General features: G+C 36.0%; 1 protein-coding gene across 5 annotated transcripts in view; it reads right to left on the bottom strand.

Annotated features, from left to right (window-relative positions):
- Nucleotides 1-15288, bottom strand: part of VPS13B (vacuolar protein sorting 13 homolog B) — a 331777-nt gene that overhangs the window by 303895 nt on the left and 12594 nt on the right. For all 5 annotated transcript variants that reach the window (XM_032222762.1, XM_032222761.1, XM_032222766.1 and 2 more), the window contains exons 4-8: nucleotides 11518-11635; nucleotides 10267-10434; nucleotides 9057-9238; nucleotides 7690-7864; nucleotides 1967-2211 (exon numbers count right to left, since the gene is read on the bottom strand). In XM_032222762.1, coding sequence (XP_032078653.1) covers nucleotides 1967-2211; nucleotides 7690-7864; nucleotides 9057-9238; nucleotides 10267-10434; nucleotides 11518-11635 — 888 coding nt within the window. The remainder of the gene's footprint in view (nucleotides 1-1966; nucleotides 2212-7689; nucleotides 7865-9056; nucleotides 9239-10266; nucleotides 10435-11517; nucleotides 11636-15288) is intronic.

Below are 15288 nucleotides of genomic sequence, written 5' to 3'. Positions count from 1 at the left end.
GCTTTGCAGGAGGAAAGCTGGGCTGTGAGCAAGTAGAGGATCTGTGGGTAAGTTCTGCCAAAGCTGGTCTCACCTCTACTCCTTGCTGAAGCGCCGCTGATCTGTTCTCCTGGTATACTTCTGACACACACTATGAAGTGCATGTTGGAAGTTGCTGGCCATTTGTGAGCTTTTGCAAGAAGACTGGAGAAAAAGCAAGCAGAGGACCAATGGGTAGGCTTATTTATTTGTTTACCACAGATGAACTGTTAGTGCTGGGCTCACCTCTACTCCTTGCTGAACCCTCTGGTTTTCCAGGAGGGTTCCAACACAAGCTGCATAGTGCACACTGCGTATCTGAGAAGCCTGCATCACTACGCTTCTTCCAGTTCTGCTGCCATTCCAAAGAACACTTCCCATACAGTCTCCACCTTCACCCTGGGAGAAGGTAGACTGTGGCACCTGCCCTGCCAATGTTTCATTACCAAACTAGATAATATCATCCATGCTCACTTATGATGGATGATACCTGGGCTCTGATTTTAAGCACTTATGATGTTATCAAGTTGGGAAGTGAAATGCTTGCAAGTAAACAACTAAGCTCAGAGAGCACTAAGTACTCCATGATTTTTATTTTGTAACAGAGAAAATAATTGATAACATAGATGTTATAGATCCGTGATGGCGAACCTATGCCACGTGTGCCACAGGTTGTATGCAGAAACCTCTCTGTGGGCACGTGAGCCATTGCCCCAGCTCAGCTCCACTGCGCACGTGCGTGCGGCTCCTGTCAGCCAGCTGGTTTTTGGGTTTCTGCTGTGCAAGAGCAGGGGGTGGAGCACATGTGGGAGACACACGTGCATGCACAGGGTGCACACTTGCAGGGGCCATCCATGCATGGGGGTGGGGCGCATGCAGAGAGTCATGCACGCATTTGCAAGGCGGGGCACGTGGGGGTGGGGAAGCACAGGGGGATCGCATGTGCATGCGGGGGGGGTGGATCACACAGGGGGTCACACACACATTGCATTCATCAGAGAGTGACAAAAACATTAGCCATCACTCTTACAGATCAAATGTAGCAATAACAATTTTGTGCCAACAAAGCCTAGGTTCAGGTTTTCATTTAACACTGTGATTTAATAGATAATTTGGGATATTTGACTAATTCTGTCAGAGGATTACTAACAGAGAAAACAAAGAAGCATGTATAATGTCATAAATGTTCAGGAAGCAATAAATAACTAACTAAAACTACAGAAAATTAAAGCTCTCCCTGCCCCCCAAAGTGCTTACATTCCTTCTTCATTTATTATATCTCAGTTGCTTGATCCTGTTTTGGGGTCTTTGTCATAGGTTAGTGCAATGAACCTTATCAATTTTTATAGGGTGGACACTTGTTGCACACCTCCCTATCATGTTGTGTCCTCCTCGGCTAGTCTGGCAAGCTCCTTTTGGCAGGTGAGGCTCTGCAACCCTGTCATACTCACTGCACAGTGCACACTTCCCAGGGCTGCATCCTCACCCAGCACTTGTACACTAGGCCAGTAGCAGAAGGAAAAAGATGGTGAAGGTCATTTATGGATAGTAGAGGGCAGCAGGGTAGTCGGCAAAATGCAGCACACTAAAAGGGCAGAGATGGCCTAACAACTACAACAACCAAATTTAGAGAGCAACAATAACTCCACAGTTCAACCCTAAGCTACATAAACTCTCTTCAAATCAAATAAGACGTATTCAGTACTATTTTCTTACACAGGAGTACCTCTCACTGAATTTTATGGAGTTAAATTTGAATGGATGCATACAGGTTGCATGCTACATATACTACAGAAGGATTGCTATAGTATTCATCTAAAAATACATTTTATATACATTTTATCCCAGTATTAGAATTTGTGTGATATTGTTTGTATTTACTGTGCTTGATTCATCACTCAATTAAATACAATTGAAAGTATACTTGTATTAAAAATGAAATACTTGCTTTGAAAGTGATTGTTGCCTTTGTGCAATAAAATCCTATGGAAACAATGGGATCCTTAATGATTGGACTTTTCTGTTGGTTCATCGTTCCATCATCCTCTCCAACATCATCTCTACCTTCATCATCAGTGCCCACAATAGCCGGTACAAATGACCAGGCCCAGGACACCCACCCTTGCTGTTGATCATCGTCTTGTGGGATATAAAATTCTGGAGAAATGTCTTTGCCTATTTCATCTTCTACACCTTAAAACAAAAAGGAACAAAGCTAGCTAACAATGCAATTTTAGCCAATTTGTATTTATCTCTGTAGAAGAAAAGATTTTTTCTTGCCTGAATATATTAAACGTCTTGTCATAATTAACATGAAGAGAAGATTTAATTTTATTGTTTGCTGGACTGAATATATTCATAAAATATCCATTTCCAAATGCATTGTACAATTAAGGATTGTAGTTTATGTATTTTATATAATTAAAATATATATTCATATATGTTTAAAATGGCTTTTGTTGTTCATATATAACACTTTTGTTATATATGAGCAACATCAATTTAAATTTAAAAATTTATCTATAAAACCTGTTTAAAGATAAGAATTTGAATGGGCACAAAGATTAGATAGAACCAATCTACTTATTTAAACCCGGAATAGTGAGTTTGCAGATAGTAATACTAATATTGCTATCATGAACTGGCAATTTGCACCCTGATTAGTTTGAAAAAGAATTGCCTCCCCCTCCTAAAAAAAAACCTCACACTTTTTTCAACCTTACTTCCTAACTTCAAGGAAATATGTAACACTTGTATTGTTAAACAGCTGAAAACATTATCCTAAAGTAGATGCTATTTTAAAACTGCATTGCAATGGAAAGGTTTCTTAAGGAGACTCAAACTAGGAATTTTCCTATGCTAGGAATTTACAACTTTCCAACTTCCTAAAACAAAAATAATCTTATTTTCTGTATTATCATTTTATATGCTATAAATTGTAAGTATTTTCCCCTTACCAAATGAGGTGCTTTGTAGCCACATTCACACCTATATCCCCAATGTCCTTGGATAGAGTTAAATTAATATACCACTTAAGTTACAATACTTACATTATAAGGATCTGAATATGTGTCTGTATATTGCATTTAACTCCTAATTTGTATGATGTTGACTGGCTAAGAAAATAAGACTTTAGTTCAGATGTTTTACATGAAGTGGATTGCATAGAGTAAAATAAGACTGGTTGTCTTTGGGTATATTGGCCCAATCTGGCCTGCACTCTCTTTACTATAAGCAAGAAATGTATCTAAGACACGTTTAAGGCCATTCAGACAACTTTCATTTTAATGTGTCTAAAGCCATGAAGACAGCAGATATCAGTTTTAGAGGCATGGTGGCTCAGTGGCTTAATACACTGGAAATGGTCTCTGCTCCAGCAATTCAAGTCCTAGAACTGCCTGGCAGAGTGAGCTCCTGTCACTTGTCTCAGCTTCTGTCCACATAAGAGTTTGAAAGCATGTTACATGTAGGTAGTAAATAGGTACTACTTCAGTGGGAAGAAGAGCTGGTGCTCCCTGCAGACAGTCAGATTTCCGCCAGCTCTGAACCTTTCCAGTTGCAACGCCCATTCGTGAGGCGGCTCTGGGGAGGGAGGGAGCTTTGGATGATGCTGCAGGAAAAGCCACTCATCTTTCTTTCTGATGCAATGCCAGCTTGTCCTCCTGTGGCGCACCTTGGGAAGCATACAAGTGTTTCCTACAATAGAACTGGTAAATTGGCAGCCGAACTACTGTTCTGCAATAGCATTGTGGTCTCCTGGCTAATGTAACAATGCCATGCGCTACCAACAACAGCAGCAACAATACCAGGTAATAGTTATCTATGGGCCCACATGGTGTCTTCTGTGAGGTATTAAAAAGCAGGACTTGTGTTATAGATTACAAAAAGGATATATGGTTGTCTAGGTTGTCTGGCTAGGTATGGATATGACTGAATGGATTTTTTAAAACGATGAAATAATTTGAGATTAAATTGAAGGGAGGAGCTATTGCAAGATATATTTTAAAGATTTATATGGGAATGATAATATCATCTCTAGAATGTCTTCTCCTCAGAAGGCCACGTGACTACCCTGCTTGCATTTAGAAAACAAGTACATTATAGTTTCAGTAGGTCTTGGGTTCTGGTTTATTATTGTTTGCTATAATTACATAATTGTTTCTTTTATTTTTCTTGGCTGTATATAATTTATTTGTAAGCATGCCCAGAGTAATTGTAGATTTGGGTGAATCATAAATATTGTAAATAAAATTAAATATAACAAAGTGGAATTGAAACAAATGCTATGAATGTTAGCATTTATTTGAGGAAAAATAATGAAAAGGAATGCCTAAATATTGCCAGAATGTTCAAAAACGGTAGGGCTGCATGCAGGGATAGTATAATTGGAGAAATGTTATAATCTGAATTGAGTTTATTTACAAAATGATCATGAGAATTGTTTAATATGGCATGAAGATTGACTCTGGGCTAGATAATTTTAAGAATAGCAACAATATTTTCCTATACAAATGAAGAGTAAAAAGAGTAAGTGCAAAATTAGTTTTGAATTAGTTTGTTAAATATATCTAGGAAGATACTTGACAGAAGTGAAGTGACAATGGGCAAAATATGAAAAGCACACTTCAACTTTTTGCTTCAGGGGAGATATAAAACTAGATTTTTGCTCTTTAGCAAATCACTGAGAAATGAATGAAAGTGAGAAAGTGATGGTATATTACTTAATTCAGAGAAATCCTACCACAAAGCGAATACTTGAATTACAGAATGTTTGGGTGAAATGAAGCTGGTTGTTAAATGTGATGGGTGCTTGGAGCTTTTAGCACATTTTTATGGATTGCTATGAGCCACCTAGATTCATTATGTGAGACAGGCAGCCATATCAGTCTTGTGAGTGAGTGAATCAATCAATCAATCAATCAATCAATCAATGTACGTGATGAAAATAAAATACATATGAAAATAAATGAGCCACTTTATTTATTTAGTATGCACTTTGGTTGTTTAATGTACACTATATTGCCCAAAGTATTCGCTCACAACTGAGTCTGATTACGTGGATGGGTGAGCAAATACTTTTGGCAATATAGTGTATTTACAGCTAAACCTCTCTTGTAAGGAATGAGTTCTTTTCCATAAGATGTTAAAATCGGTGTGTTCTTCTACTGACTGTCTGTCTGTCTATCTGTCTATTTATCTATCTTTGTGTACTGCCATATTCTCAAAACTCCCACTTTACTACATAGGAAATAACAATACAGAATCATAAAATATTAAAACTCCCAATGTCTTTGGCTCTCAATACAAGTACAATATGCTGAGGGTGAGGAATGCTTGATAATACACAAGCATTCCCGGTCAGTACATGCTGCTCCTACTGCAGTTTCTGGATGTAAAAGTTTAACATAAAAGTTAAATGTAGTAGTCATAGAATACTGAAGTACTATATGCGGAAAAGAAGAGAAGGGTCAAGAACAAATATATGTGAATACGAACTGAATACAAAATGAATGATCAGTAAGGAAAAGTAAACAATTTCTATAGAGAGAATTAATGTTTTGGGATAAAAGACGGGTAAATTGATTTTATATTTGATCACGCCCATTTTATAACCTCATGTTTAATTGTGCTAACTACTACTCTATATTAATAGAATCAGGCAAGAATATGTAATTACAATCCTTCAAAGTCAGTGCTCCATGCTCTGTTATTCCAAGTATGAGAAGTTCATTATAAAGTGAAATAACACAAAGAGCTCAATGAGAAACAGTTTTGTGTGTATCTGTGTGTGTGTTGTTATAATAAACTTCCTTATTAAAGAGATGGGGCACTTATGTTTAATTTTTCATTTAAATAATAGAAGAAATAACGAATAGCTTTGTAGGTGGTATGTTCTGAGGCTGTCATATAAATCCAATAAAAATAATGGAAACAAATCCACATGGACCCAACACAGAGTTTATCATTCTTTTCGTCCAAATCAGTACAATAAAAGCAAAACAGCTCTGCTTCCTACAGTAATCTAATGAAAGCCACACAACAGCTAAAGTGGTTAAACTTGGCTACTCAATGATATAAGTTTCACTTTCACTGTAAATAGGCTCAGATGTTTGCATAAAAGTAACGCAATTACTTTTAAGGGGCAGAAATGACATAACTTTGACACCTATTCTCAATTTATACTGCACTGCACTCTAAAATGCTCTTTAGTGATTATTACCTATCTACAGTTATATTTTAAAAAATCAAGAGTTAAAAAAAATTAAGATCACTAAACCCAGATATCAGTAACTTCACTACACAGATACTTCAATAGCATTTCTCAAATATACTTGCCCGTTTCATTATATTGTCTCTTTTCAACCCATATCCATTTTAATGTTATTTTGATGTTATCTAACCTAAAAAAAACCATCTTTCTCTATTCTCAAATTATCCAACATTTACTAATTGCTTTGTAATATAGGTACACATACTGTATCTGAATTAAATTGTAAATTTCTTTTTCTACATCTATCACAGATGCAATAAAGGAGAATGTCTGTAGCTCAGAATTAAAATGAGGAGTTCCTGGGTTTGTTTGTTTTCTTGCAGATGTTTCAATATTCAGACTAGGTAACATCATCAGTGCTAAGGTACCGGGTACTGAAACATCTGCAAGAAAACAAGCAAGCTCAGAGAGCACCAAGGGCTCTCATAGATGGCTAGTTAAAGCAAGTTATTAATGTTAGTATGCTTTCACATCGCCTTTTGTATCATTACACATGAATGAGAAATAAAGTAAATAATCTAAAGTGTGTTCAGATTAAGAAGGAAATTCTATTAATGCTAACCTACATTAAATAAAGCTACCAAATATAGTAGTAAATATAGTTTAAGGTAATTTCTTCTCAATCAATTATTACTGAATTAGGAGTAATAATAGGAGAATCTAAATCACCTGAATAGATTTATTCTACACATACTCTTTTTGTATCTTATTATAAAATATTAATGTGACTCTTTGAACCAGCCTAAGATCTGTGGAAGACTCAGTAAGGTAGCAATCAGTTTTAAATATACTTTCATGGCCTCAGTAAGGTTTCCTGAAAATATGCATATCTCATAGAAAATGCATTTCCACTAATTGCTTTTAGAAGATAAAATTGCTTTTAATAAAAAAATGTTTCTGTGTAAGACTTCATAAAACAGATTTTGTTATAAATCAAATCAAATTATTGCTTAATATTTAAATCCTAATAAATAAAGGTAAATGTGAAGGTTCCCCTCGCACATATGTGCTAGTCATTCCTGACATAGGGGGTGGTGCTTATCTCCGTTTCAAAGCCGAAGAGCCAGGGCTATCCAAAGACATCTCCATGGTAATGGAGCAAGACTAAACAACGAAAGTGCACGGAATGCTGTTTCCTTCCCACCAAAAGTGGTTCCTATTTTTTCTACTTGCATTTTTACATGCTTTCGAACTGCTAGGTTGGCAGAAGCTGGGACAAGTAACGAGAGCTCACTCCATTACTCAGCATTAGGGATTCGAACTGCCAAACTGCCGACCTTTCTGATCGACAAGTTCAGCATCTTAGCCACTGCTTATGGAACATTCCACCTTAAAAATAGGCTCTTTGGAGTTTTATAGAAGTGAACAGTCTGTTTCAAAGTCAGATTCTTTCTTATTACCTGAGATATTACCCAAGATATCCTTGGTGTGACAAACAGGGTCTTCACTTTCTCCATCTTTAACGTTACCAATTTCTCCATAGTACAGTGAAATTACAAGCTGCATTATACGGATAAACATAGGAAGCTGTTGATCAGTAATAGAAAGCTTCAGACTCTCAACTAAAGTATGAACCTGCAAGTACAGAGAAGAGCACATAATAAAACTGATCAGATTCCAACATTCATGCTTAAGAAGCATCTGAAGACTGACAGACATAGATAGCATAGGAGAGAAAAATTAAAGGTTCAGTGGGGTTGTCTTGGGTAAGTCTCTATCTTCTCATGCAAAACAACTTCGGAACCAAATGAATATAAACTTTTATTTTTAGTAAAATAGACATAACAGACTCAATTCTGAAAGAAAATATTTTATCTTTAATAGTTCTGATAAAAAAATAATTAAAGCTAGCATTAGTAAAAAAAAGGAAAGTCTATGATCTAACCAATACCTTTAATACCCTGTTCTGAAAGATTCTGGATAATAAAGTACACATTCTAAATTGGAAAAGCTACTTTGAGAGAATATAGCTCAGAATTCCATAGGAAATGGCCACTACCTAAAAAAAAATTGTTGATGGTGATCCAATATTTCTGAATATTAATCTTCAGTTCTAGAGTCAAGCCTGTTTGAAATTTGTTATAGCTAATAAATTGAAGTTTCACTGAACAGCTTTAAATGTCCTTTATGTTGAATTGGTAGCCTGCATTAGAAGACTGAAACCACATGCTACTGAATAAATTATGCACAAAACAACTGCTTATTACAGCATGTGGCATCAATAATACTAGTAAAATTAACTGCACATAGGGATAGATGAATTACAACACACAAGTCCACATCTGGAAACAACTTCAATATAGATAAAGTTACGGAGCTTCCTCAGTTTTATGTCAGAAATAGGATAAATTTCCAAACATATATGGTGCTATTGACTCTTGGATTTAGCTGATGATGCTGGTCCCAAGATACATATTAAGATATGTCACCTTGACATAAGATTAAAATAAAATACTTCATAAAAATATTCTGAACTGCAAACTATGTGATTTTTCCCCTTTAGTTATATTTTTTCTATTAACCATAGTCATGCCAATATCAAGAAAGAAATAAAGCGTCCAGAATTTCATAAAGTAACATCATTGTACAACATGGATAAAGTTAATACTTAATACAGAAATTCCTGAAACTTAAGTTCTAGCCATGGATCAGAACACAACTCTCATATATATTTTTGTTTCATCATAAATGTGCCTCAAAAAAACTTCAATTATCTGTTTTGGGATTTTCAAGAATATATGACTCAATTATCAGGAAATCTACTTACTTTAATAATGGACGGCATTTTAGAATTAAGATTATCATAAGTGAAGTGCAAGCGAGTTCTAAATGAACACTTGTATAGCAGAGGATCTTGATAAAATTCAATTTTGCCACTAGCATTCCTCTTGTCTAGACAAACTGTACAATCAGAAAAGTTTATCACTTTCCTTAGCACCAAATCAGTTGCTATGAAAAGAAAGAAAAATATTGTTCCATTTTAATAGCAAGACAAAACAAATATTGTATGATTATTTATATTCTGCTTAATAGGGAAAGAACCATACATGGCAAGACTGAATAAACTTTTTTGTAAATAACACCCAACTGTTGATTGGGACATTGGAAATAATGCTTCAAAACGGGAGGTGCATGGAACAAAAAATATACAATGGATAGTACCAGTATGAAAACTACATTTGCATTATCTTTCTTTTAAAATAAATGTGCAATTACTCTTGATGTATGAAATAACTCTCCTCCTTTCACATTAAAAATAACAACACATATTCACTTTTGGAAAGGTTCCAGCAACCACACAGATTATGTATGCTTCTTTGATATATAACAGAATAACAGAGTTGGAAGGGACCTTGGAGGTCTTCTAGTCTAACCCCCTGCTCACTCAGGAAACCCTATACCATTTCAGACAAATGGTTGTCCAATCTCTTTGTAAAAACTTCGAGTGTTGGCGCATGCACAACTTCCGGAGGTAAGTCTTTCCACTGATTAATTGTTATGTTAGGTGTGGCAACCCTTAGATATTGGAGCACTGCTATCATGCCACCCCTAGTCCTTTTTTTAACTAGACTAGACAAACCCAATTCCAGCAACAGTTCTTTATATCCCAGAATTTTTTTATCATCCATATAAAAAATAACACCTGGTTCCCAATTACACCCTGCTGCTTGGTATCCATTTCAATAAGTAACTGTAGAATCTGGAAGGCTCAACTCCCCTACTCCCTCAAAAAGCTGTGTTTCTTGTTCTAAGGACAAAATAAGGAAACACAAAAGGTTATCTTATCCACAAAACTAGCTGGTCTGATGTTTCCTATGTCCAGTCAGGACTAATCTCTCTGGTAAGTTTCACAGAACCCACTTACCTGTCATGGTTCCCTTATTAGTCACTAGAACAAACATTTCCCAGTGTCCTTAACTTAAGACAGTGAGCTGTTTTTTTTTAAGTCTGGCAGAAAGTTATGACTTACAGATTACCTGATATATCCATAAAGGCTCGATCCCAAAATTCATCTACTGTGTAACATTCCGCAGAAGTAATATTAACAGAAAGAACAATGTCATCCTCCACATATTTGAGTATGAGGTTGTTAATGACGATGTTGACGTTGTTTATAACCCGCCAAATCAAACTTTGTACATACCCTAAGAAGGAAACATGAAGATGGTCAGTTTTTTATTAATTTGGGAACTCCACCGGCGAGCTGCTTAAAACAAAATAACTTTGTTTAAATTTGACAATCCAACGAAAAGCTTTTAAATAAAACAAATGCTATCAACTTTTCTGGTCTTTAATCTTCAGTAATTATAAATATCAAATAAAATGGGCATTCTCCCCAAATCAGTAGATAATTATTATCCAGTGAAAGTTAGTTTAAATATCACAAAAGAATGAATAAGGGGCAAAAACTGGTCTACTGATGTTTTACATAAGAAAAAACATAGACCTGCATGTCAATCTCCATTTCCAAGAAATACTTCTTACATACATCTTCCTCTGTGCACCCCAACTCATGCACCCTCTAATGCTACAGAAAGAATGTTGAGACACTGTGCTAGTCCCTTATTAGTGATTTATAGCAATTACTGCATTATCAAACTACAATTGTGCCAATATAACAATGAGGATAGGCTTTATATTGCTACAACAATGGCTCAGTAATTTGTAGGAGATGCTACAAAACTCTAGTGAGGAAGTGGGCCTAGATTGTCTTTTAGAAAATTAACACCCTAAAAAACGGACTTTTTTAAAAACAAGTCTTTGCAATAAGTTGATGCCTTAAAATTGCTTCATGTCCTCATTTAGCAACTGCTTTGTTTAGTGACCATTCACAATTACAACGGTGATAGAAAAGCCATTTTACAACCAATCCTTGCACTTGCCTGCAAAACAAAGGAAAGCGAAAGTAAGATCATAAGTGCAGTTGCAGTTTCACCACTTTGCTGAGTAACAGAGTTGCAAGTTCCAATTGTGGTTATGAAACAAGGGCTACCTCTCAATGTCCAACAAAAATAGATCAACCACTGATTTTTCAAGTTTATTTCTACTTAATTTTAATAACAAAACAGAAATTCCAAGGCAGTGACAAATGTCCCCACAAAAACTTTCTATTCAAATTTGGGACGTAGTGTGGAAACTCAAAAGGCCTTCTACAAATCTTATATCTCCTACCCTTTTTCCACAACAGTTATTAAGTGCCCAAATACAATATTTATATGGCAAATCACCTGGTGGCAAATCAGGATCAGGAGAAGTGTGTTGAATTTTTCTTGGTTTCACTGTCGTTTTTGAACCTTCTGTAGTACTACGGTTTGTTGAACTGGAACCACAACTTTCATGGTCATCCTAAAATATTTTTTAAATTATTTGTTAAAAATCAGAAAAGTAGGTGCAAACATTAGGTCATTTTTGTATCTTTTTAAATTGGAATTAGTGATTTATTTGATTTATATCTCAGCTTTCAACTCAATGAGTACTTAAGGCAGATTAACACAGAATAAGCTTAAAAATAAATCAATACTAAAATACATTAACATAAATAATGTAGAAATAAACTTGAGGAAAGAATGGACAAGCTCTTAAGGGAAAGATACAGTAACTCACTCCTGAAAAATGTGAAAAACACACCCAAAATAACCTCTCACATCTGGTTGATATAGGTGAGGATATAAAGAACTCTTCAGCCTTTCAGGATTTTGTTGCTATATTCCAAAACAGTAAAATAGAATTGCTGTAATTCTTGTGATGTCTCTTTCCTAACTTGGCCTACCTCCAAATCAGGGGTGTCAAACTCATGTCATCATGGCAGCATCACGTAACGTATCAAGACTCCCCCCCCCTTTGCTAAAATGGGCACGACGCATCCAGCCTGCAGGCCGGGAGTCTGACAGCCCTGCTCTAAATCAACCCAAATTGGCTGAACCTAAATCCCAACTACTTTCCTACTGACAGCAGCACCTCTGTTTCTGCTCTTCGTAATCTAGTCCATTAACAAATCTAAGTAATGCTTAGTAGTAGTGACTACTCCCTTACAATTTGATGCAAAGAGCAGTTAAACCTTTGTCATCCACATATAAATAACATCCAATTCTAAAGGCCCACATGACTTCCTCAGCAGTTTCCTATAGATACTGAACAGCACAGGTGCTGTAAAAGTTGGTTCCCAGACTGATAAAGTTTCAAGAGATAGTTACGTGAATAACCAGCTGCTAATTTCCCCAATACCACTGAAGAAATCTGACTAGTTTGTGGAAAAGCTACATAGAGGAATCAGACAATTTTCACCTAAATATACACAGAGCTGTACTGGTACCAAACTGAGAACAGTTCAACTGTTGAAATTCTTATTTTCCTATTCAATACAATACAATAGCAGAGTTGGAAGGGGCCTTGGAGGTCTTCTAGTCCAACCCCCTGCCTAGGCAGGAAACCCTATACCGTTTGAGACAAATGGCTATCCAACATCTTCTTAAAGACTTCCAGTGTTGGGGCATTCACAACTTCTGGAGGCAAGCTGTTCCACTATTCCTTGCACTTTAATAAATCTTGCTAAGGAAAACTCAATGAGAATCATGTTTGAAAAAGAAATAGGCTAAAGATGCAGAAAGAATTATCTGCCAAAGCCCAAAGTTATCTGTAGCTGATGTTTTCACAAACTTCTGGAAGAATAAAAAGTGACCTTAAGAACAGAGGGTTTTAAACACAAATTATAGAATTTGAAATGTTTATACAGCCTATTAAAACATATCTGTAAGTTACTATTAAAATAATAGCAAGATAGAAGAAGTAAAAGGTTTTATGATAAAGTAGATGCAGATTTTTAAAGAAATAATTACTATACATTACAACAATGGAAAAACATGGAGAAAAAATCAATACAATTTACCCCAGCCTATAATTTAACAAAATTGATCAAAAATGTTTACATTTGATAGTTCTTTCGCCTTCCACTTAATCATGTCTGATTCTTGGATACTGCCTGAAAAAGTCCCTGCAGTTTTCTTGGCAAGGATTTCCAAAAATGGTTTGCCATTGCTGCCTTCCTAGAGCAGAGAAAAAGTGACTGGACCACAGTCATCCAGCTGGCTTTCTGCCTAAGGTAAGATTAGAACTCATGGTGTTCCAGTTTCTAGCCTGATGCTTAACCACTATCCCATGCTGGTACAAATCTCAAAAATTGATAAATCATAGAATAATACATGTTGGAAACATTATAATACCAAAGCAACCTGTTATTCTATGTGGTAGTCATTAAAAAACATTCAAAAGTACTGTAAAGAAATACACAGCATTATTCAAAGAAATTTAAAAATAAAATTGAAACCTCCATTTTTCTCTCTAGGAATCTTTCCAAAACAAATAATGTTTTTTAAAAAATCACAATTTATCAAGGTATGTGTTGACAGCTACAAAGAGTAGTTTGAGCCAACTTGGGGGGGGGGGCGTAGGACAAGAACAGGTAGGCTAGGGAAAGAAGGTACAGAGATCATGCATCTGTGCAGGCAAGAAAGTGCCAGGTATACGTGAGCATGCAATGTGTGCAAGTAGGAAAGAGAATGTGGGTGTAGGTGAACACAGGGGGGGGGAAAGAAGCGTGGTGCGTGCTAGTGAAGAAATGTCAGGATAAGTGAGGGATATTACTTGCAACTTTCCCTGCAGGCTTTCCCATTGACTTTGCTAGCAAGAAAGATCACAAATGGTAATCACATGACTATGGGATGCTGCAACTGGTCATATGTTTGAGCTGGTTGCCAACTGGCCAAATTGTGTTCATGTGACCATGGGAGCACTGCAAAAACCCAAACTTTAAGGACCGGTCATTGTTTGGTCAGCACCATTGTAACTTTGACTGATTGCTGAACAAATGAAAGATAGTAAACTGAGGACTATCTATAAGTCACTGACAGCCAGTTTGGTGCCATGACTAAGGGATTAGAAAGGTTTAGAAACCAGACAACCATGAGTTTAGTCCTGCCTTGGACACAAAACCAGCGCTCACTTTAGGAAGAAGGCAATGACAAAATTCTTCTGAAAAATGGGCTTTTACCAAAATTGACTCAACAGCAACAAAGAAAATCCTAATGGTGGTTACTTAGGAAGGTGATTCTGCAAAAAATGATGATGTAGCTAATGTGCTTGGTTCAGTGATAAACTCATATTGCAGGGAGAAAAGAAAATTATTTGAGCAAAATCCTGAAGCGACTTGTGCTATTGAGAATTATTTTTAAGTCCTGGAATATTGCCTTATTGGCCAAGATTCTCCAATAAAAGATGGAACCCAAGGATTAAGACTGGTTATTCTAAAAAGAATTTACATCTTATAACTGAAGGCATAAAAATATTGTAAGGTATTTACATTGATCCTTCCATTTGAGTAAGCTATTCAAGTTCCTAAAATAGTTGACACTACGCTTAAATCTACAATGACTAAAAAGTCCTAGCTTAATTCTATTATATTGAGTGTGATTTTTTTACACAGAAAATGCATTTTTTGATTATAACTTGAAATCTGATTTTAAAACAGAAAGATTTCAAATCTAAATAGTTTAACACTGTAGTTTGTTTTATTCTGTAGAAATATTTCTTCCTAAAAAGTAAAGCCTACCTAGATTTTAGCTCAAGTCCTAGTGGCCTCAAAGACTATCCATGTGGTTTTCTTGGCAACACTACATAAGTTGTTTGCCAATGACTTCTGGGATGTTTTTTCAACTTCCCAGACTACAGCCCTGACACTGCTTTGAGGTCCCCTATCCAAATACTAATTAGAACCAATCTAGTTTCGCTTCCAAGCCTAGCCAAGGTCAGCCAGGTGCTGCCACCTGCTGTTACATGTTTACTTTATTTCAATTATTTAACTAAGATTAGGCTGCTTTCCAGTTACAGTTAGAAACTGATCCTGTTAGTGCTGACACTGAGCATACTTTTACTAGAATCATTATGTAGCAAAGTTGATCATAAATGTATTGCCCTATGCTGTACTTTAATATGCCTGTTACACA

Source organism: Thamnophis elegans, chromosome 8 (assembly GCF_009769535.1).
Source record: "Thamnophis elegans isolate rThaEle1 chromosome 8, rThaEle1.pri, whole genome shotgun sequence".
In the NCBI taxonomy this organism is placed as follows: domain Eukaryota; kingdom Metazoa; phylum Chordata; class Lepidosauria; order Squamata; family Colubridae; genus Thamnophis; species Thamnophis elegans.
The sequence above is the reverse complement of the archived record's forward strand: the minus strand, read 5'-3'. Positions and strand labels throughout refer to the sequence as shown.